The 22,854-nt window shown below is 34.6% G+C and overlaps 1 protein-coding gene across 4 annotated transcripts in view; it reads left to right on the forward strand.

Annotated features, from left to right (window-relative positions):
• Positions 1-22,854, forward strand: part of ADGRB3 (adhesion G protein-coupled receptor B3) — a 728,500-nt gene that overhangs the window by 551,541 nt on the left and 154,105 nt on the right. For all 4 annotated transcript variants that reach the window (XM_011282405.4, XM_011282404.4, XM_006931831.5 and 1 more), the window contains 3 exons: positions 12,694-12,820; positions 14,438-14,541; positions 18,428-18,530. In XM_011282405.4, coding sequence (XP_011280707.1) covers positions 12,694-12,820; positions 14,438-14,541; positions 18,428-18,530 — 334 coding nt within the window. The remainder of the gene's footprint in view (positions 1-12,693; positions 12,821-14,437; positions 14,542-18,427; positions 18,531-22,854) is intronic.

Raw genomic sequence — 22,854 nt, forward strand, 5'->3', positions numbered from 1 at the left:
TATTTGTCTCCACCATCTGAGGGCAGAGACTATAAATTCATAGAATATATTCTGCCCTTTCAAATTTTTTCATGAGAATTTAAAAATCAACTTAAGCATTAGGCATCATTAAGCATTGCACTTTAAAAAGTCATGTTACATAATTCACTTATAGACATTCCTGCTTCTTTGTTATCCTTTTTGCATGTGCTACCGTTGAGGATTTAAGCACAAGCTATCCTTGCTTTTCCATTGCTACTCTGAGATCAAATCGCCATGTAGTCAAGAGTGTACAGCTTGGCAAATCAGTGGTATGAGATGTTCAGGAGTCTTAGAACGATGCTTTCTCTGTGAACCTGTGTCAGCTGTAGCACCCACTCTACCCTCACTTACCTAACATCTTTTTGCTGTGTGGGGAGTGGGTAACTTATGCCATCCGACAAAAGAGATCTGTCTTCAAGATCCCTAAAAGCCAGAAGTTTGTAGAAATCACTACATTTTTCTAATTTCATATATTATTACTCTTGACCTATACTTATCAGAGCATTTATTATAAATAGTCCTAATATCCAAAGAAAGTACTTTGAATGGAAGGTTTTCACTGATAATTTCATGGTAATGGTAGTGTTTGGGAGATAGAAAGATTACATCCTTTGCATTTCATGTCAGAATATGACATGGATTCCTTCCCTGGTAATAGATACTTTTCTTCTTCATATTTCACTAGCCTACCAGTGATGTAAAATTTGATTTAGCTGTTGGCCATGTGGTTATATGATCCCAAAGGTTTAGTAATCTGGGGTTCTGTTTCTAGTTCTTAAAATCCTTATAGTAACAACAAAAAAAGTTCATAGTGAAAATCAATTCATACTATCTCTTTCTTCTTCATAGAGGACGTTAGTTACTTTGTTAGTTTTAACTTTGGTTCTTCTGAACATGGACTTTGGCATTCCCCTCTTAAACATGGAAATGTTATGATGCCACCATAAGAGATAATGTTTCATGGATAATCTTGTTCATGTTACTTGACTCTTCTGACATGGTCTCTTGTTAACAATGGTATATGTGATCATCACAATATATTGCATTTATTTAGGAATGTTAACTTTAGATATACGATTTTCATTCCCATTAACAATGCCTAGTCCATATAACCACTAAATAAATAGTTGTATAAGATATCCATTATCTTCAGTTTTATCAACACAGTGTCTCTATAAGATAGGTAGAACATGCACCTGTCAAATTTTATAAATGAAGACACTGAGTGCCAGAGTAGGTTAGGATTTCTCCCAGATAATAGTACTCTGCTGTGGTGCAGCTGAAACCAGAAGCCAAGTTTCCCAGTGCCATATCTGTGACTTAAAAAAACAACAACAAAAACAGAAACTATCTGTAGGATAAAGATACTTGTTTTCCCATAGATTCTATAGATAATGTTTAAAGGGGAGCAAAATTGGCAAACTCTTTTGAAACTAGTCACAAGCAAATTCAAGGTATAATTTTAATTAGAAGGGAAAAAAAACCTGATGGAAAGTTATTCTAATATTTACTGAAGCCATTACTATGAATTTGATTTGGTGCGTATACTTATCTGTGTCATCACATAGGTACAAAATGTTTGCAGCATGGCTTTTATTGAATGAGCTTTTTCACTTTAAACACTGTAATGCTGGGATATTGATTAGTTTTTAAAGAATTCAATAGTTGCAAATGAATGATATTGTAACAGTGCAAAGTTACTTGAATAAATATAAGTCTATGAACCACCTGGTTTTGAACAGATTATTTTCTTAGTTTATATTTTAATTGAATCCAGCTTTTCACATACAGGCCACTTTATTTCATTTCTGTCTGTATATGGTAATACTTTGTTCTACCACTCCAATCATTTCCATATCCTTTCTACTTAGAACCATCTTCCCAAATTGCACATAATATACTGAGGGAGTGAGCAGAGAAACATTGCCCTAATACTCCAGATTCCCTTTGTCAGAGTTCTAAGAATATTATGTCATCCAAATAGTCATTTAAACCATATAAATCTCCAACGATCCCTGATTTTTGCATTTTCTATGTAAGCAATGATGAATCATATTTTTGGTTGTATGATTAACTCAAGATTTAAAATTTCTATTTTTTGAAACTAATAACTCTGACATCAAAATCGCATATTCCCAGCTTTATCCCAGAAACAAAGCATCAGGATTTTGAGTGAATTAAACTTCACCTTCTAATTGATGTCTTAGTTTCACATCTCAGTAGTAGTAAGTTGTTGAGATCTATCCTTCTTTTGGGTTAACATTACAGACATATGCTCAAATTTTTAACTTAGAAAACAGCTAACCTGTGACCCAGTGCCAGAAGTATGACTAGATCACTTTACAGCCAAGCCACATCATAATTATAATTTCAAATGGAATGGGGGAAAAAAGTTGTATAATACAAATAGCTGCCTAAGATGCTTACTCAGTAATTCTGCTGTTGAATGTTTTTGTGCCAGAGTTTTAGCCGACAGAAAATTTTTGTGAATCATTGGTGTACCTTTTAGAGTGTTTTAGGAAGTGCTTTTGACAAATAATGTTTTAAACAGTATAGTGATTTGATTTAGAGGTATTAAGAACTATGGAAGAATTCACAACTCTAATAATTTCTTCCCAAGGTATTGTCAGGGAGGAAGACTTTCCTCTGCCCTTCAGAGTCTTTTAGTTGGACTAAGAATCAAATTGACATGAGACAGATTAGCAGGAGAAAATCAAATGTAATTTCTTCTGTACGGGAAATCCACACAGAATTCCAAAGGCAGTCAGGCAAAATGAGGTATATGTGTAATCCTGAACCTAGGAGAAAGGGGGTAGGAGTCTGTGTTCTTCAAAGGGAAAGAACACACTTCACAGGAAGATGTAAAAGAGTAAATGCAAACAAATGTTTGCTGGGCTAAGCAGAAACAATGGGACATAGACGACTGTGATTTTAATTCTCAAACTACTGTCACCTTTTCTGAGCACTGTCCCTGCATGTTCTTAACTCTGGTTGTGTACTCTTTGTATCTACCCCTCACTGAGAAAACAGAGGAAGGGGAATCTGCTTTTAAGTCTTGCAGACTTGGGTTCAATTCCTGGTACAGCCCTTTACCAGCTGGGCAGCCTTACTATAGCCATAATTTCTTGGCTTCATTTATTTCTTTTAAACATATAACAATAAAGCCAAAGACAGGCAGTCCAGGGCTTGCATGGTTATTATACAGATTGAGGTATCTAGGCAACTTCCAACTCTAGGCTCTTACATCTCTAGGATCTTCATGATTCTAGATGGATGCATTGGGTCCATTTGTCTCAATATTCCTATCTGGGAAAATAACAACAATAACTACCTTGACATTTAGATTTAGGATTAAAAAATACATAAAGTATCTACCATAGGACCTATCAATGAGTTATACACCCTATAAATGTTAGCTGTTATTTTCATTACCATGATTATTATATTTGCCTATTGACTAATTAATGATGGCAGCTAGCATATTTTAACCTTTAATTATTAATAAATCATGGTGAGGATATTTATACATATTTATAACCCAGTAGATTGGCCTTCTTAGTGTTATTTCTTCCCATACTTTTTTCTACTCTTACTATTTCCAATTTTAAAAACAACAGGGACACCTTGGTGGTTCAGTCAAACATCTGACTTTAGCTCACGTCATGATCTTGTGGTTCCTGAGATCAAGCCCCATGTCGGGCTCTGTGCTGACAGCTCAGAGCCTGGAGCCTGCTTCAGATTCTGTCTCCCTCTCTCTGCCCCTCCCCCACTCACACTCTGTTTGTCTCTCTCTCTCTCTCAAAAGTAAACATTGAAAAAAATTAAATACAACAAAAAAGATAATAGTTTTCCCATTTAATCAGTTTTGTTTTTGTTTTTGTTTTGCTATTGAGTTATAAGAGCTCCTTGTGTATTTTGGATTTTAACCTCTTATCAGATCAATGGTTAGCAAATATTTTCTCCCATTCCATAGGTTGCCTTTTCACTCTGATATTTGTTTCCTTTATTGTGCAGAAGGCTTTTAGTTTGATATAATCCACTTGTCTACTTTTGCTTTTGTTGCTTTTGGGAATGTACTTTGGGAATGATCATTGCCAGCGGCAAGGGGGTGGGGTGGGGAGGAAATGGAGAATTTCTATTTAACAGGTGTTAAATTTCAGTTATGCAAGATGAATAAGTTCTAGAAATCTGATGTACAACATTGGTTGTATGGTGCATTTAAAAAATTAAGAAGATAGGGCACCTGTGTGGCTCAGTCAGTTAAGCATCCACCTCTTGGTTTCAGCTCAGGTCATGATCTCTTGGTTCATGAGTTCAAGCCCCACATCAGGTTCTGTGCTGAAAGTGTAGACCCTGCTTGGGATTCTCTCTCTTCCTCTCCCTGCCCCTCCCCTGCTTGTGTTGCCTCTATCTCTCTCAAAATAAATACAATTTTTAAAAAACTTTAAAAAATTAAGTAGATCTCATTTTAAGTGTTCTTAGTACAATTTGAAAAGTAAGTAAGTAAGAAATAAAAACTAATACTGGCAATAAAGCTGGTGCTACCATTCTTGTAAATGATGTTCAGTGACCCCTAAAGGGCAACATGTTCATGGTTTTAATGTGTATTTTATGACAAAGAGGCACTACACCTGCAAGATAATTTGCATTGAAGCCCTCAAGCTCCAAAAGACAAAGTGCAAATCTAATATAGCCACAAAATAGCCTAGCTTAGCATCTGCATCATATTAGATACTGAATAAATATTTGTTAAATAAACAAATGAATTAATGATGTAGGAAAGTCCAGCTTTCTATATCAGGTCAAAATCAATACCAGGTATTTACTCAACAAATATTTATTGAGCATCTATTATGTGTCAGCCACTCTTTTAAGATCTGGGAATACTGAAATTAATATAACAATATCCCTGTCCTCAAGAAGCTTACATTCCAGTAAGAAAAGACAGGTCAAAAACAAATGAGTCAAAAAATACATACTTAATACATTAGATGTGATAAGTGCTGTGGGCACCAACAGATCAGGGTAAAGACAAAGGGCATATGGAAAAATATTGAGTAATGTATCAATTATTATATAGCAAACCTCCTCAAATCTCAGTGGCTTAAAACAGCAACCTTTTAGTTGCTCATAATTATATGACTCAGCTTGTTAGGTTGAGTTCAACTGGTTGGTTCTTCTGCTATCATGGGGGGTGGCCCAGGTGAGCTTTGCTGAGTATGAGAGACAGCACCAAGTACCAGACATGTGAGTGAGACTATATTAGATCAGCCAACCACAGGCTGAACCGACAAAACTGCAGTGTCATGAATGACACCAGATAAAACCATCAGAAGGATTGTCTCATCATGAGACTGCAGTTCTCTCTGGGAGTTCAGCCTATGGTTGACTGGTCCAATATAGTCTCACTCACATGTCTGGTAGTTGGTGCTGTCTCTCATACTCAGCGAAGCTCCCCTGGGCTATCCCTCATGATAGCAGAATTTCAAAATGCTGAGAGTAGAAACTATGAGATCTCTTGAGTCCTAAGCTCAGAAGTCACAAATCATTTCCAGTGCATTCTTCTGGTTAAATCAAGTCACAGGGCTTACCAAGATTAAAGGAAGAGGAAATAGACTGTACCTTTTGATGGAAAGAGTTATATAGAACTCATGACCATTTTTAACCTACTATAGATAGGGAGTTACTATCTTATAGTGGAAAGTCAGTAATGATGTCTCTGGTGGGATGACATAGTGCAGAGACCTACATGATATGAGGGAGTAAGCAATGTAACATCCTTGAGGAGTGCATTCTGGGCCACGGGAATTCCCATCAAAAAATGCCAAGGTGGGACAACAAAAAGCTCAGTGTGCTTGGAAGTGATGGGTAGAGGCAAGTGTGTTATGAGATGAAGGTAGAGAAGCAATGACAGACCATATAGTATAGGTCTTTTTTTTTTAATTTTTTTCAATGTTTATTTATTTTTGGGACAGAGAGAGACAGAGCATGAATGGGCGAGGGGCAGAGAGAGAGGGAGACACAGAATCGGAAACAGGCTCCAGGCTCTGAGCCATCAGCACAGAGCCCGACGCGGGGCTCGAACTCACGGACCGCGAGATCGTGACCTGGCTGAAGTCGGACGCTTAACCGACTGCGCCACCCAGGCGCCCCAGTATAGGTCTTTATAAGCCATTGTAAGGTGTTTGTCTTTTAGTCCAATTGAGATCAGAAGAACCACTGACAGAGTTTTGAACAGAGTGACATGAGTTGACAAATGTTTCAAAAGGATCTCTCCAGCTGCCATGTTGAAATTGAACTTCAGGTTATGTGGCAAAAATGGGAACAAGGAACCCAGTGATGGGATTTACCCAGGCAAGAGACAATGGTAGCTTAGAATAAAAGGGTAGAACTGATAGCATTTTCTAGAATAAGTTGTAATAAGGCAGAAAACATATACTGGATTGTGTACAGTCTTCGCATCCAGATTGTCAGCTTCTCTAAGAAAGAAATTACATTAATTTTTTAATGTGTCTTTAGCATTTCAAAAGCACATTAAATACTTATTGACTGATTAGTGAAGACTCCAGTCTTGCTGCTGGATTGAAAATAATCACTACATCATGCTGAATCTTTCAGAGTTCATCATCAAATGATGTTTGAAGACCAAAAACAAATAGATGGGCCTGTTAAGATCCATTGATACTCTTCAGATTACATTTCTACTATATGCTGAAGAACAGCAAATGAATTAGAACTGAAACGATTTGTCTGGATCCAGCAGTATTAGTCATTTCTTGAATGCAAATAATCATTAAATTAACTAAACAAACATCATTTAGTCCCTACTAAGTGAAAAGCAGTATGGCAGAGATTCAAAGGCAAACAAGATACAATTCTCAAAAACACCAATATTCTAGTATGGCATAAAGAGTATTAATTTTATAATTGAAGAAAGTGAGGTAAATTTATCACCTAATATTCTGGTGTTGGATAGAAAGCATTAGTAGACACACAGGATTGTGGGGAGGATCTAAATATAGAGTATTCCTGGAACTACTTCATTTCTCTATAACAAATTAGAAATCTAGTATTTTGGTAGAGGCATTACTATTGATTCCAGGCCCAGTATGATGGATGATAAGTGCTCTTTCTGGTGGTAGCAAAGTACCTGCTTCTAAATTTCATCCTAGTGAATGAAGTATATATGCTTTATGTGGGTGTTAATCTTTATTTATTGTGATACACACACACAAACACACACACACACTAGTATATAATATTATATACAGACACCATTATGATTGACATAAAATAATTTTGAATAACAATTGAATCATAATACAGAGAATATTTTTAGAAGGAAAAAGAACTTACAACTGTAACCCATTATTGTGTTCTCAGAATTTGCAATTTAATTTTTTTAATGTTTATTTTAGAGAGAGAGAGAGAGAGAGAGACACAGAGAGAGAGCAAACAAGGGAGGGGCAGAGAAAGAGAGGGAGATACAGAATCCGAAACAGGGTCCAGGCTCTGGGATGTCAGCACAGAGCTGGACGTGGGGCTTGAACCCACGAACTGTGAGATCATGACCTGAGCTGAAGTCTGATGCTTAACCAACTGAGCCACCCAGGTGCCCCTCAGAATTTGCAATTTAACTTTTACTGTATCACCCAAACAGTAAATGATCTCACTAAAGAGATATTAGAAGTTTCACATAATGAAAAATTGGTATAAAATCAATGTTTTTATTTAATGTATCATAGGATATATTACTTAAATATAGGTTATAAACCATAGAGTATGACAATCTATCTACCTTTTGCTAACTTTCTCCATTGATAACTCAGTTTGTTAAAACTGTGACAGTAGTGCAACAATGCTTGCAAGTGTAAATATGCATGACATTCTTATAACTTCATAGGACATGTTACATTCTGTTCTAAAACAGATTGCAATTAAAATTTAGCATTGAAAACCTCTAGTATGGAAGTGAGAAACCCAACTTTGCCTCTCAGTCTGACTTAAAACAAGTTTCCTAAATTCACTGTACTTTACTTGTCTTATAAAACTAAGTGGTTGGGATAGATCAGTGATTCTCAACCCTGGGTGCACACTTGAATCATCTGGGGAGCATTAGAAAAGTAATAATGCCCAGGGCCCACGCTAGAGCTTAATTTTTAAAGGACTCCAGATTAATGGAATCAAGTGTAGAAAACCAATGGACTAGATGATCATTAAGGTTACTTTTGCCAAAACTTTCTAATTTTATATTCATTGTGTTTTGACATAGTAACAATTGCTAGAGATAACAATATTTTCAGTTTTTGTATGGCCTAAAAAGTAGAAATTACCCTCAAATACTGTTTCAACACAAAATTGAGAATATTTTCTCATTTGTACTTCAAAATTTTCTGTTCTATGGGAGTAATTTACACCAAGAGCCATATATACATCATTTATTTGGGTGTAACATATACATTAAAATAGTACAGGGGCACCTGGGTGGCTCAGTCAGTTAAGCATCCCACTCTTGATATCAGCTCAGGTCATGATCTCACAGTTCATGAGAATGAGCCCCATGTCAGGGCACTTTCAGTGTAGAGCTTGCTTGGATTCTCTCTCTCTCTCTCTCTCTCTCTCTCTCTCTCTCTCTCTCTCTCCCCCCTCTCCCTCACTCTCTCTCTTTCCTCCCCCTCTTCTCTCTCTCTCTCTCTCTCTCTCTCTCTCTCTCTCTGCTCTCTTCTCTCCAAATAATTTTTAAATATAAATAAAAAATTTAAAAATACAGATTCAACTAATTTTTAGATATTAATGACCATTATGATGGAAAACAATTGCTTTCTTTCAGTACACATTCATTGTAAAAATAGTATACTCAGAGGTTGTGTGTAGATTTTTTTGAATTGTCGTTGTATCTATGTTGATTTTGGAGAAATGGAGTATTAATATCCTAAAAGATAATAAATCTCCTAAAGTGTATAACTTATTCATAATAAATACTTTATGCATTGATTTATTATGAAACAGAATAGACAGTTTTATAAAAGAATGATTCAAGTGAAATGCCTGGTTGTATTGATATGTTAAAAGGTAAAAGTTTGATTTCGTGAAATGTGTCACTAAGTTTTTTCTATCAGGTTTTACTAAGCAACTTTGTCACAGGGAACAGATAATTTTTTCTGTAATCTTAAGTACTAATAAATAGTCACATGTTATATTGTTTAAAACTCCCATGAAATCAAGAACCCAATGATATATTCAGATCCAAAAAGAAAGCAGATAGATTGTTAGGAAATTTGGGAAAGGTCTCAAATAAATATTAAGCTAGAAAGTAATGGATTTTGTGTCTCATATTTTCACAGAATTCTGTGCTTGTGGGTATGTACGTTTGAATACTTTGTCCAGGCAGACTCTTCTTTTAGCCAGCCTAATAATAGGAAGAAGGAGAAGAGGTACAGATGACAGCTAACAGCTAACATGGGTGAATGTAGGTGTAACCAACAAAGAATGTGCTGGCTGTATGGAATTTCTGCAGGCCTAGTTATTTTTGAAAGCTATTTGAAATAAATTTTAATGCCCAGAAAAGACATTGTTAAAAGGAAATATTTGATTTTCAGAATAATATGTATATCTGTATCATCATTCTGTGTTCACTTCTGACATCATCAGTCTGTTTTCCTTATTATATCTTTACTGTTCATACATATTTTGTTGTATTTGTTTGCCTTATTGATGGAAACCTGGAGTTAGCAACTAAAAACAATTCACAGATAAACCATTAATCATAACATGCAAAACTATGACATTGAAAGGATAATATGACTGCTGGAATAGTCCACATGTTTGAAAATCTTGTTCTTTGCAGACTGGGGAAGTATTTTGCTTCACATTAGCTCTACCAAATATCAGTTTGCTTTACAAGGTCTCCCTGAAATCAATCAGACACATGTACCATGCTTTCAAAGAATTTTGTATAGTAGGAATAAGCTATAAAATGTTTGAAAATACAAATGACACATACTATAGGTTTTGTAATAATAATGACATGTATGCTTGTATTTAAAAACTAATTTATAAGAGTTTATATGGTTTTAAAATATCAAGAGGTTTTATGAAATAATATAAAGTATAGTATGAGAATGGCATCATGTTTTTTTGCTCAGCTTCTACCAAATGTAGAAGTTGTGTAATTGCCTCTGACCTTTCAATATCTTCTCCACTACTCATCTCCAAATCCTGATGTTCTCCTATCAGATGCATTATTTTGTATTTTATACCTTGTTTTAAACCAGGAAGTGCACATTATACTATACTCAGTCACTCATATTATTATTAGTTTAATCACATAAATTCAACAAAGGGAAAATAATTACAAAGGAATGTAGGGACATAGGCTAGGTAGTAGCCTTAGGAAGGTGCACATGAAGAGGGGATCCGTGAGATTTGAAGCATTTCATGCTTGGGGTGGAGTGAGACTGGTGTCACTTACTTTCCAGTTTTGCCTGAGGCTGGTCTAGGTCAGCAATGCAATCATTGTACAAACAAAACAGACTAAATTGACCTACTTTTCTTAAGATGTCATATAAAATTTACATGATCTTCGGAGTCTAGAAGCGTATTGAACATAGACTTTATATCTGACAGCCAAAGTTTAGTGATGCTAATATTTTCTTGAGTAAACAAACTTTCATTACCTGGATATAAATATATAACTGTCTCATATGAGGTCTTATTTACAGTAAAGTTTTTCCTTATTAAGACTTTGTTTTATTTGTCATAGCTACATAATGTGAAAAGTTTAAGTACTAGACTCCATCTTGAAAGCACAGATAAAGCATTAAAGTAGAGCTGCCATCCAGGCTGAATAATGCAGAGGTTATGTTTTAAAACACGTCAGATTCCCTTAACTATATCTTTCTTCTTTAAACTTTAATCAACTAAGATAAATGTTTTTCATTTGGCCTTAACTGTTTGTCTCAAGAAGATAGAAGACAGATAGTTAATGAAATAAATTGAAGTGCTGCTATGGTTAGGAAGAACTGAAATTTAATACTGTTGCAGTTGGTTGAAGGTATAACTGATATATATTTTTAAATTTGTCATGGCTGCATGACATCATGAGAAAGAAAAGAGACCTCCTAATTTTGAATTGGTAATACTTAAAATTCTTTGGCTGAACTTAGGTAAATATTTTATGTAGTCCTCCTCAAATGCAGTGTATTCCTTCTTAAAAGATTTTATAATTAAGAGTATTTTGAGTCATGAATATTAATGATACAAAAATCACAAATACTAGAAACATTGCTTCTAGATACCAAAAAGCATAGTGTGAATTATATTCTGTAGCTCATCTTGGAGGTTCAACTGTCACAGAAAAGCCTCTCTCATTGAAATCTCTCAGAAATATACTGCATACATATTTAACCCAGTAGCTTTAGGCATTCAAGGATAGAGTAGGTGAAATCAAAAGTATCCTATCAAAATTATGTGTTATTTCTTCAAATTTTAGAGTAGTTTTTAACACAGATAATAACGTGGTTTGAAATTAAAACACACACATACACAGGTTTGCTAGAGAGTTTCCATACCTGGGGGAGGGGAGGTGAAAATTGGTGCATTCAGTATATAACACGTGTAATGGTAATAAAGTTGATTGGTTGAACTCTGTAGCTTTTTTTTTTTCTTTTTCTTTTCTTCCTCTTCCTGTAGAGTAGCTCAGTTGGGGGTGGAAGGGTTCTCCCCCCATCTTATCCCCCTACTAAGAAAGCGTAGGTTGATACCATTTTTATTGTTCTGCTGGGGTGGGAAATAAACCATATGCTTTAGAATTTTGAATGACTAGACCAAAGGCAAAATTGAAGCAGGCCCTCTTTCCCCCTTCCTACCGGACTTTGGGGTATGGTTATTCTTCCAAATGTTTTAGCAGACTTGGTGTTAGCTTAGTGTTTCTACTCCAGGGCAGAGAGGCAGGTCAGGGGAAGAAATGTCAAGGGTTTCAGAGGCGTGTTGGGCTGAATGAAGTGTGGAGTGGGAAGCTTATGTCTGAAACCTACCCCTCCCCTGGATACCAGGCAAAGGCAATGAGAGTCGTAACCAGCTGATGCCGCTGCTGCTGCTTCCCGTTTCCAGGGTGAAATTTTCACAGCAGCTAATTCTAAAGGGAGGAAAAATCCCTAACCAGCAAAGGAAAAGATCCTATCACCCAACCCAAGCTATATAACCTTTTAGACAGGCTTTTCAGAGAAATCCGCATTTTAAAATCCAGCGTTCACGATCCAAAAATACGGACGAGAATCAGAGCTGGTATGAAAATCTGAAAAGCCTCTTTACACTCTGAGTGTTTGAAACGATCCGATGAGCATAGGAAGTGGCTGCCAACGCTCTGGCGGCTGCTCGTGCTGCCACCGCCGCTGCTGTTCCTCGCAGAGGGCTGGACAGAGCTAGTCCCGGTTTCAGCACCTCCGGCGCTGGACAGCTCTTCTGCACGCTCCTGCTTGCTTTTTCCAAACACTCTCGCTTTGCATTACTGGAGATGCATCTAAATTACGTTCTGTTCAACAACAAGTAGATTTTTTTTTTCCTGACGGGAATTACAGTAGACGATTCTCTCAATTAAACTGCATTTTCTTCTTTACGGATTTGGCCGTCAGGCGTATTTATCCCGATCTCCCCCCCACCCCCCCTTTGCAGGAACGAGTCTTTGGGAACGTGGTCCACCCAGGGATGTAAAACTGTGCTTACCGATGCATCCCATACGAAATGCTTATGTGATCGTCTCTCTACCTTCGCCATTTTGGCTCAGCAACCTAGAGAAATAGTAAGTAACAAAGGGAAAACAAGGCTTTAATGCAAAGGCAGGGACATTGTGGCGAGGGTTTCTCCAGGGAACTGCATTTTAAAAGGGGAAATGGAAAATGTTGCAGGGTGGCAAAATTGGGTTCGTCTCCTCCTTAGCTTCAGTAGCTTGGTAAAATGAATTCTAGTTGGTGTGTTATAACTAAATACTACTCAATTTTATGTCTTCTAACTTGAAATTTCTGCAGTATAGTTTTGAGGATGTACTCCATCATATTACTAATATGCTGCAAACTTTCAAATAAAAATAATTGCCAACTTAACCTTTATTTTGGAACTGAAAAGCTGGTCTGGGGAATTTGTGAGAATACTGTTGGTAATAGAATGAAGACCCCAGACACTATAAGCCAAACATATTGCATATCTGCATTGGGTATTTTCAGTACAGGTTTTCTGGGGGTGTCCTTGGATATTTATTTTTAAAAAAAACAAATGAAGTTTTCATGAAAGCACAGACTGCCTGAAACTGTAAAATCATTCCTTAAAAGTGTATAGGCTTGTAAAAAACTAGTTTCTGAAATAGACAGCTGCATAAACTATCTAAAAGAAAAATAATATCCTCATAAAACACAGTTTGAAGATTATTTCAAAAATTGAAATATTGAAAATAATTATTTAGATGAATGTGACTTTCTGTCTAAATTTGGCCTAAATATGCCTCACTCTTCTTACTTATTTTGATGACAGAAATACATAATATAATTTAATGTGCATACCTAAGGTTTGGAATACACTTGATCTTAAAGTGTATTTCTTCAAACTTCCAGTATTAAAAATAAGAAAAACAATAGATTTCATTAGTTAGTATCATGTTAGTGTCTAAAGAAAGAAACCTCTCAAATCAGTGACTGCTTATAATCTTTATATATGTTTCAAAATATATAAGGCTTATTTGTCAAGGTCATGTATTTCAGGGACTGATACTGGCATTATGAAAATCATCTCTGCATATTTCGTTAGAAATATAGAAAAAAAACCCACAAAATATGTTTTAAGTTCCTGATTTTGAAATCTGATTTTCTTCTATATCCTTAGAGGCCAAGCAAGTGAAATTAAATAAGAGAATACTTGACTGAGAACAAAGTTGTCAAAAGTCAGAAAGTTTGAACAATTTTCAATATCTAGGCACCAGATTGGGGAAGCAATGAGTTATAAATGAGAAGATCAAAGTAAATTTTACCCAAAAACATACTGTGAAATAACTGAACTATAGTTGTTGAATAAAAATGAATGCTGCTTCAAATTTCAGCTAGAGAAAATTTAACATGTGAATATTCACCATAGTTTTAGTTTTAGTAATTTGTTGTAGAAAACCATAGTGGGTAGTATGCCATAATCAAGCATTTAAAACTCTCAGGCCTTTATTACTTCACAGTGGGAGAGAGGGGGGAGCTAGAATTAGTCATTTTAGAGGTTGAGAATATAGGAACTGAGTGGTTACTGGGTAATTATCTGGTAACTATAACAACTCTATCGGCTGTTTTTGAGTAGGATAGGGTAGTTTTGCTGAGTCTAGAAGTTATTTCAATTTATGAAAACGTTATCTCTCCTTTTTTTGTTTCTTTTCTTTAATTTACAGATCATGGAATCCTCTGGTACACCTTCAGTTACCCTAATAGTAGGCAGTGGCCTTTCTTGCTTGGCCTTGATCACCCTCGCAGTTGTCTATGCAGCATTATGGAGGTATGTAATCAATTAAAGCACTTGCACTGGAATGCTCTGTTACTCAGATTAAACCTGGCAATATGATCATCATTATGTCTCCTTTTTAATTTACTGAAAGAAGTATTTTTAGAGCAGAGTTATTGCAGTGATTGAGCCATAATAAATGAGCTTAATAATAAATAAATAAATAAATAAATAAATAAATAAATATAATAATAATAAAAGTTCTTACTAAATTTCTTCTCTGTATTTGCCTATGATGAGAAAATAAACAGAACAGACACACTTTCCTTCCCAATTCAAATGATGGTAGCTTTCAACAAGTTGCTTATCCTCAAACATGGTATCCGTAATACTCCAAGTTTAGTCTGTTTGTTTCTATTTATCTCAATTGCCATTGAGCTTTAGAGTTTAATTGGTACAGCCAAAGTAATATCTCTGTTATATAAATTCTTAAGTTTTAAGTTTTAAACTTAAGAATTTAAGCACATGCTTTCATTATATCCCAGACAATGAGTAAATCTTCTGTATTATTAATACACAAATACCACAATGCTATAGGAAAGTCTTGTGGTTGAATGTTTCCAAAAAGTCATATTTTGGCAAACTGATTACAAGTGAAAAATACATAAACAAGGGCATGTAATTGAAAAACTTTGTTCTACAGTATTTGAAATTGCATCTGCTTGATAGTGCATGGAAATTTAGTATTTCTCTAAGATGTGTTCTATTAATAAAAATTAGACCTGTGTATTTTAGACATTATATTATATCTGTTCACATATTGGTAAACTGTACCTAACCAAATGGCCAAACTTCCAAATGGATTTAAATTAAGTGTGAGACATTTTTATATCCATCTTGATTATTAAAAAAGTCCCCTAATTGGTTGTTATATTAGTAACTAGATAATTGTATATTATTTCCTGAAAACTTGTAATATTAAAGTTGCACAAGTAGCTAGTCCTTGTGGTTTACTGTTACTTAAGAACAATTCAGTTGAAAAAGTAATTATAATTTAATAAAGAAATGTCATTTCATTGAACATCCTTTCAAAAAACTAATTGTTGTCCATCATATTTTATATTCTTTTGAGGATAAGAATTAAATTTCCAGGATATTAAATTGTCAGAGATACTAAAATTTTCATGCTTCAAGCAAAATATGTACACATTCTTGCTCCATTGACATAGGTACATAATAGAGGTTCTGCCTTCCTGTGGAGGAGTTATCTGGTAGTAAAACACTGACAGAGTGAGACTATCTGATAAAATATGGCCAGTCCCATGGAATGGCCTAGGCACGGCGTTGCAGACAATAGAACCCAGGCTTCATTGGTCAATCAAGCAGACATTGCCCTGGTAATACAAGAACAAAATGCACAAAGGCTGGGAAAAAGACACCTTTGTCTTCCACAATTACCTAAATGGCACTTTTCAGAAAATGAGGCAGTGTTTAAGGGCCAGGACGTTAGGTAATCACAACTGCGTCATAATTCATACTCACTGAAGTATTTAGAACTAAGTTCCATTTCTCAATACTTAGGGTTCAGTCACCAATTCCACCTTCTTTTCTCCTCTCAATACTTATAGTCAAACTAGCAAAACCACTGCCAGTATAAATGATATATAAGGAAATACAGGATTAATTAGTCTGTAATAAAGTTTTCTTTAATCCAGAAAATCCAGAGAAATCACCTATGAGTTTTCTAAGAATTACTCAAACACCTGAAAGGATCTATTAAAACTTGATGTGAAACTGAGAAATTTAGAAGACAGTACTAAGAAACAACATAAATTTTGATTCCTAAAATTTAGTTGCTAATCAACTCATTCTCTATGAATAGAATGATGGAAATAATATTAATAGATTTATAGAAGTTTCAAGATTCATAAATTATTGCATGAATCTTGTAGCGTGACAAATTTAATGAATTTTATAAACATTAAATTTACCTTACATTACTGGATGGTATTACTGTATGGTAATACTCATGTTTTTTTTTCTAATTAAAAAGTATAAATTTTTAAATTTTCCAATGATTTGCAAGATGTATGAACATCAGAATTATTTTATATATAAGATAGTATTTTGAAAATTGGTATCCCTTATAGTTCATTAGAAATGTCCATCAAAAAGTTAATACACTAAGTTATGTTCTCTTCATTTACAAATATGTTCTGTAGAGTTATATTATTACATCTAAGAACACCTGAGCATATCTTTTTAATCCGTGTATTGAAATGATGCATTTACAAATTTTGTTTAAAACCCCAAATATGTTTATAAAAAGTTTTGGAAGTTGAGACATTTTATAGAAATTTTTAAAGCAATAATGTGACTCAGTATTGATGAATAACAGAAACATCTGAAGACTCTTCACGGTGGTCAGTCTGGGTCTTTGATCACCATGATTTTCCTATTTACAGAGCAAATGATATCACTGAAACCCTTTTAATAATGTCATCTGTGTGCTTATGTTGTCATGAAAGCCATTTACATATAAAGGGTCAATTTTTTGCAGCCCTTAAACTTTATGTGTTATATCTCCCACTCACGAAAGAAGAAACAACTTAATATTTGATGATGTCTTTAGCTTCCCAGTGTGTGGTTTATTATATTTTTAGATAGCGATGATGCAGGGACAAGGTTAAGCAACTCTTGAGGACATTTTGTATTGAGAATTGTCCTAGGTTATTCCTATTTGGGTTTGTTTTATGAAGAAAGGAAATTTTTTCATACTGAGAAATTGCTTTTTGCATTTTATTGTTACTTCTGTTTTCGTTTTGCTTTCTCTTCTGAAATATATGATGGAATGTGAGGCTTCTGCCTAAATATTCCTCAAAGACAGAGATAGAGAAGAAACTTTGATAGATTTTACTTTCCAAAGAGTGCCTCCAGATCTCTGGCACCCCCATCTGACACTGCACAGGAAAGCCCACACCTGCTGTGGAGAGTGATTCCATGTTCTAATACAAATTGAACAGTCTCAAACACACAGCAAGTACAAGTATGTCTTTTTGTTACTGTCACTCAGTAATTTACCGTAAGGTACAGTAGAGCAAAATAACTGTTACCCTTTCAGGGTAAGCAGCTGGTAGAACACTTGATTCTCATCCGTTTTCTCTGTGGCTTACATTCTTGGTGCATGTAAAAATTATATAACAGACTGTATATAAACTGTATATAAACATGGCAGACACCAAGTAATTTTCCAGCCTGGTGGTGAATTATCATTTGTGGATTGGACTAGTTTTTGGAGATGAAGATTAAGTTTTTTGTTTTTTTTGCTTTGTTTTATTTTGTTTTGGTTTGGTTTTGGTTTTGGTTTTGGTTTGCTTTTGGAACAATTAGAAAAGAAAAATATAAAGAGTAGAAGATGACATAAAAATATTTGAGTGTATGAAATGGTAGATGAGTGTTCATGGTTTCATGAAAGTAATGGCTGCTTTCTAGAAACAAAGGAATACTTGAGAATCTATGTGGGATTTTTTTCCTTTTGGTTCTCAGATTTTCTATTGATTTTATATGATAATAAGCATATTATATATACATATAAATAATGGTAATTATAGTAATTGATATATTTCCAAGAAATTTTATATTTTTAGTAAAAAATTATATTGATAACAGATGTACCACTTAGACTCTGTTAGAAATGCCATGTTGTCTACACTAATGTCTAAAGAAAAAAAATTATTCTAAAGGACTCTAGGACATGCCATGTCACTATAAAATTGGGTTTCTAAGAATAATCTTTATTAAAAAAAGTTTTTCATATACTTTATTCTATGAAGGATATATTTTAGTGTTTCTTTTCTGGATGAATTTCACCAATTTGCATAATTCATAATTCTTCATCTTCTGAATTTTAAAGTTGAACACTCTCTCTCTTTCTGGCTAGGTACATACGCTCTGAGAGGTCTATAATTCTAATTAACTTCTGCCTGTCTATCATCTCATCCAACATCCTCATACTGGTTGGACAGACTCAGACACATAATAAGGTATGACTGGTAATTATTCTGATTCTATATGTGTGTTTATGTTTTGACATAAAAGTTGATTATTAAAAATCTAAACATTCTAGATAAAATGGAGAACTTCTGATAAAAATTATTTTTAAAAACAAAATTATTTCATTGCTTACTAAATAAAAGTATTGCCTAATCTAGACTAGAAATACATTCCCTTGGCTTAATTTCCTGGGGATTGAGAGGCTGTTTATAATAGTAAAAATATGTTTGTTAAGTATTATATCAAAGCTCTGTGAGTTCAAAGCCTTGGAACATCAAAAGCACAAATTTTGATTCATTATCCTAATTGCAAATAGAATTGCCCCTGTTTTGGTCTACTTTATTAACACACTGATTCCTAAAAGCCAACTATAAAATGCTTACAAGTATAACGTAGAACATGAACATCTACCCAAAAATTACCTATTGCAATAATTGAAGACAGTATTAGCTAAAAACACTAGATTTTATGCTTTTCAAAAAGCTTTACTTAACCAAAAAGCACTGATACTTAACCACCATTGCAGTTCTTTAGGTGAACAGTTACTTTCAGCAGAATGTAAAAGTATAGGTCCTATTTACAAGAACTGACTTGAATTGAATGATCATGTTTTTTTCCAGACATGACTGTCAGCTCTCTTTACTAAACTACTCTGAATGCATTGCAAGAAACCCATATAGCAATCTTTAATTTACCCCAATCTCAAAGGAATTCTGGTAAACATTGCTTCGATAATATTTGTTGATTAATCCAGGCCTGTTGTTTTTTTCAGCTTTTTTATTGTCAAGTGCTAAAGCCAGTTATTGAACTTTTTTAGAAGCTATAATTAAAAAAAAATCTAATACACTTTTCAGCATGTCTTTTTTTGATAGATCAGATTTTTGTAGGACAGGTATCAATGTGAAGAATTATAGCCAGTCTATTTTGCTAATCTCCGCTCCTAAAACTGCTGATTCCCACCAAAGAATCCAAAGAATCTGATTTTGGATCTGGGTAGGTAGGGCCTAGGAAGTTCTTTAGGTGATTCCGATAGGATTTCTTCTTGAACCATATTGGTCTAGGCCAGGGGGAGAACCCAAGGGGGAATCACTAACCCTGAAGGACAAAACAAAAACAGTTAACAACCCAATAAAGGGCCCTGTGGAAGTGAAAAAGTACTTTCATGTACTTGAATATTTAGTTTTTCTCCTATTTAGGACTATAACATGAATTAAAACAAACAAACAAACATATATAAGAATATGAAAAGGGAAAACAAGAAGAAAGGATAAAGACCAAAGGTGAGGAAGATGCCAGACGGAATTAGGAGAAGAGAAAGAAATGTACAAAATAGCCAACATCTGAGAAAGTGGGTGTAAACACTGGTACAAGCTGGAAAGGAGAGGAAAAGTGAAGGGAAGTAAGGAGAGATGGAGAAAAGATGGAACTGTAAACCCTAAAGAATTACTAAATTACTCATCTCACCCTTACCTTTTTGACTGTTTACCTGGGCGGGGCTTCAGATCCCTTAGAAATGCTCATTTACTTGTTAATACCTATTTACAATTCTTTGTCCTTGAGACTCGAGGTAGAAAAGTAGAGCTTTTCCTCTGAAATAGGAATTATTTATTGGGTTGGGAATCAGAAAAAATCAAGCTGGGGTAGCTTAAGCCCATAGTTTGAAGTTTTTGGTTTTGTTTTGTTTTGTTTTCACCCAAGCCCCCCTTTGCTCTATCATTGTTTACCCTCTTAACACTCATTAGAATTTGGAAAACTACCAGATCTTCGATACAAAATGTGCTTTTAAAACTGTTTCGTGCTGTATGGCAAAGTTTTTACAAGTGCTGAGCCCAATGGTAGACTTTTTCGCAAGGTTTACTACATATTACAGTGATGATTGTCTAAATCATTCCTATCCAATAGTAATATAATGTAAGCCACAAATGCAAGTTATGTATATAATTATATTAGCCAGCTTAAAAAAGCAACAAGAATTACTTTTAATAATTAATTTTAAAAATATATTTAACTTAGTATATCCAACAGATGGCCATTTCAACATACAATTAACATTTTTGGGTCTTAATACAATATTTTGTAATAATTTTTAAGTCTCGGAATCTGATGTGTATTTCATACTTATAATACATCTCAGTTCAGACTAGCTGCATTTCAAGTACTCAGCAGCTATATGCAGCCAGTGACTACCATATTGTGTAGGTCTAAATGGTAATAATATTCAGAAACTAGTCTAGAAATTACATGATTCTTGCCCATTTTGCCTTTCCCAGCTTTTCAGTGTCCTTGTTTTTTGATAGAGATGTCTTTTTGATATTTACAAATATTAGGAACATCAAAGGCAGGATAAGACAAGTCTAGTTTTACTTTTCATTTCTGATTATAAAGAATGGCTGGTATGGGCTTAAAAAAAATAGTCGCCTCAGGTAATTAACTACAGAGTAGATTCCATGTGATTTTGGATCATGGTAGTTTTGTTCCAGATAGCCTATGCTAATTTTTGCTGCCACAGTTACGCTTGTGGGGAAGAGGGTTTGGTAGGTGGTAGTAATGGTGAAGAAAATGAGAAAGTACTGGTTTTCTCTTATGCTATGTTAACTTTGCTTTACTGCCCTCTGAGTAGATGATTCTGCAAGCCTAGAACAATTCACTAATGCATTGTGACTAGAAGGGAAAAATGTAAACAATGGAATTTTGTTTTCAGCCATTCTTAACAATACCAAGTTTCTGGGGAAAATAATATATTTTATCATGTGCTAATTAAATTAAATTGATCCTACTTCATTGATCCTATTACATTTTTAAAAGGTAATATATTGATCAGTGGCTACAGCATTTTATTTAGGTTGTGTGTAGGACTCCATTGCTGCTATGGGCATTTTGTAATTGATCAGGTTCCTATCTTTGACTTCCTTGGTCAGTTTTGATTGATGCTTTAATATTCTTCATTTGGAAAAATGGAAACACGTGAGAGTTTCTTGATGAACAAGTTATTTGGTGCTGCCTCTGAGAGTTGTCATGGCCAGTTTGTGTGAAAACTGCTATTTGGTGCTGATCCAGAATAGTTTTGCAGTGTCATACTGGGGTCTTTCTCTGAACTGCTTGTTGAAATATGATAGACTCAGTTGTGTCACTACTGAGTATTTCTTTTGAGTTGGGATAGAAACAAACTGAAATAATTCATTATTTAAAGTATGATATATTCAAATCTTTAAGCTATAGAGTCAATTATTAAAGTAAGGAATCAAATGTAATTTCTTATATCTCTTAAAATACATTTATACAATTTAGTGATAACTCACTTCATTATAGTTCATTATATTTCACTTTCTCATAAAGGGTCATTGCCTTCTAATATCTTTGTGTAATTTCAACCAGAATGTTCATATATCACTGAAATATTATTGTTTGTGAAGAATTTCCTTTGTACCCTAAAGTAGGCAATTTTTTTTTTGAACCATGTAGACTCTTTTTGGTCCTACTGTTTTGCAGAAAACAAAGATTATTTTGGAAACATATATTCAGAATATGGTTTTCTTAATCACAAAATATATACCTGCTTCTTTCTAAAAGACTTTGAAATGATGTATGATATTAAAGACTTCGTGGAATTCTTTTTAAAAAGTGATAAAAGCCAAGTTTAGCAAAACTTTTTTTTTTCTTGGTTAGACAACAGTAGCCATCCAAGAACTTTAAAATGCTAAGAGATAGCTTCTTTCCCACAACCTCACTACCAGGTTATACTGAAAGCAAGTCAAGTCCAGATTCTATCATATAGTTAGATATTTTTTAGATAATTGTTTTAGCAAATCAGGAACAAACCTGTTCTATAAGCTCAGTGAAAATCCTAGGGCCTTGTTGTTTTAGGTACTTTGACCACACTTTGTGTGCAGCATTCACTTGAGGTAGACATAGGAACAGTCTAGAAGCAGTCTTTTGTGCTCTTGAGTCAGCATCATTCAATCAGAAATCCTCCTAATCCAACGTCTGGACACAGAATGATTGGGGATAAAACTGTGGGCCCCATCTCTAAAATATGCTGGATATAGGCCTCCATGAAATCTTTCATATAGTCACATCAAGAGTAAGAAGTGTTTGTTTAACCATGTTAGCTAATCCACATATTCTCAAGCCTTTATTTTCATCAGAGGGAGCCAATGAACACACCCACAGTAGTGATTAACCACACACTAGTTCATCAATAAAGACGAGCCTTTTATATTCAGGTTGATGAGTCAAGTATTGATTATGGGCAAATCTACCTAGATCAGAAGGACTTGGAGTTGCCATCTCTGGAGTATGGCCGTTTTGAATGTA

This window comes from Felis catus, chromosome B2 (genome assembly GCF_018350175.1).
Source record: "Felis catus isolate Fca126 chromosome B2, F.catus_Fca126_mat1.0, whole genome shotgun sequence".
Classification (NCBI taxonomy): Eukaryota; Metazoa; Chordata; class Mammalia; order Carnivora; family Felidae; genus Felis; species Felis catus.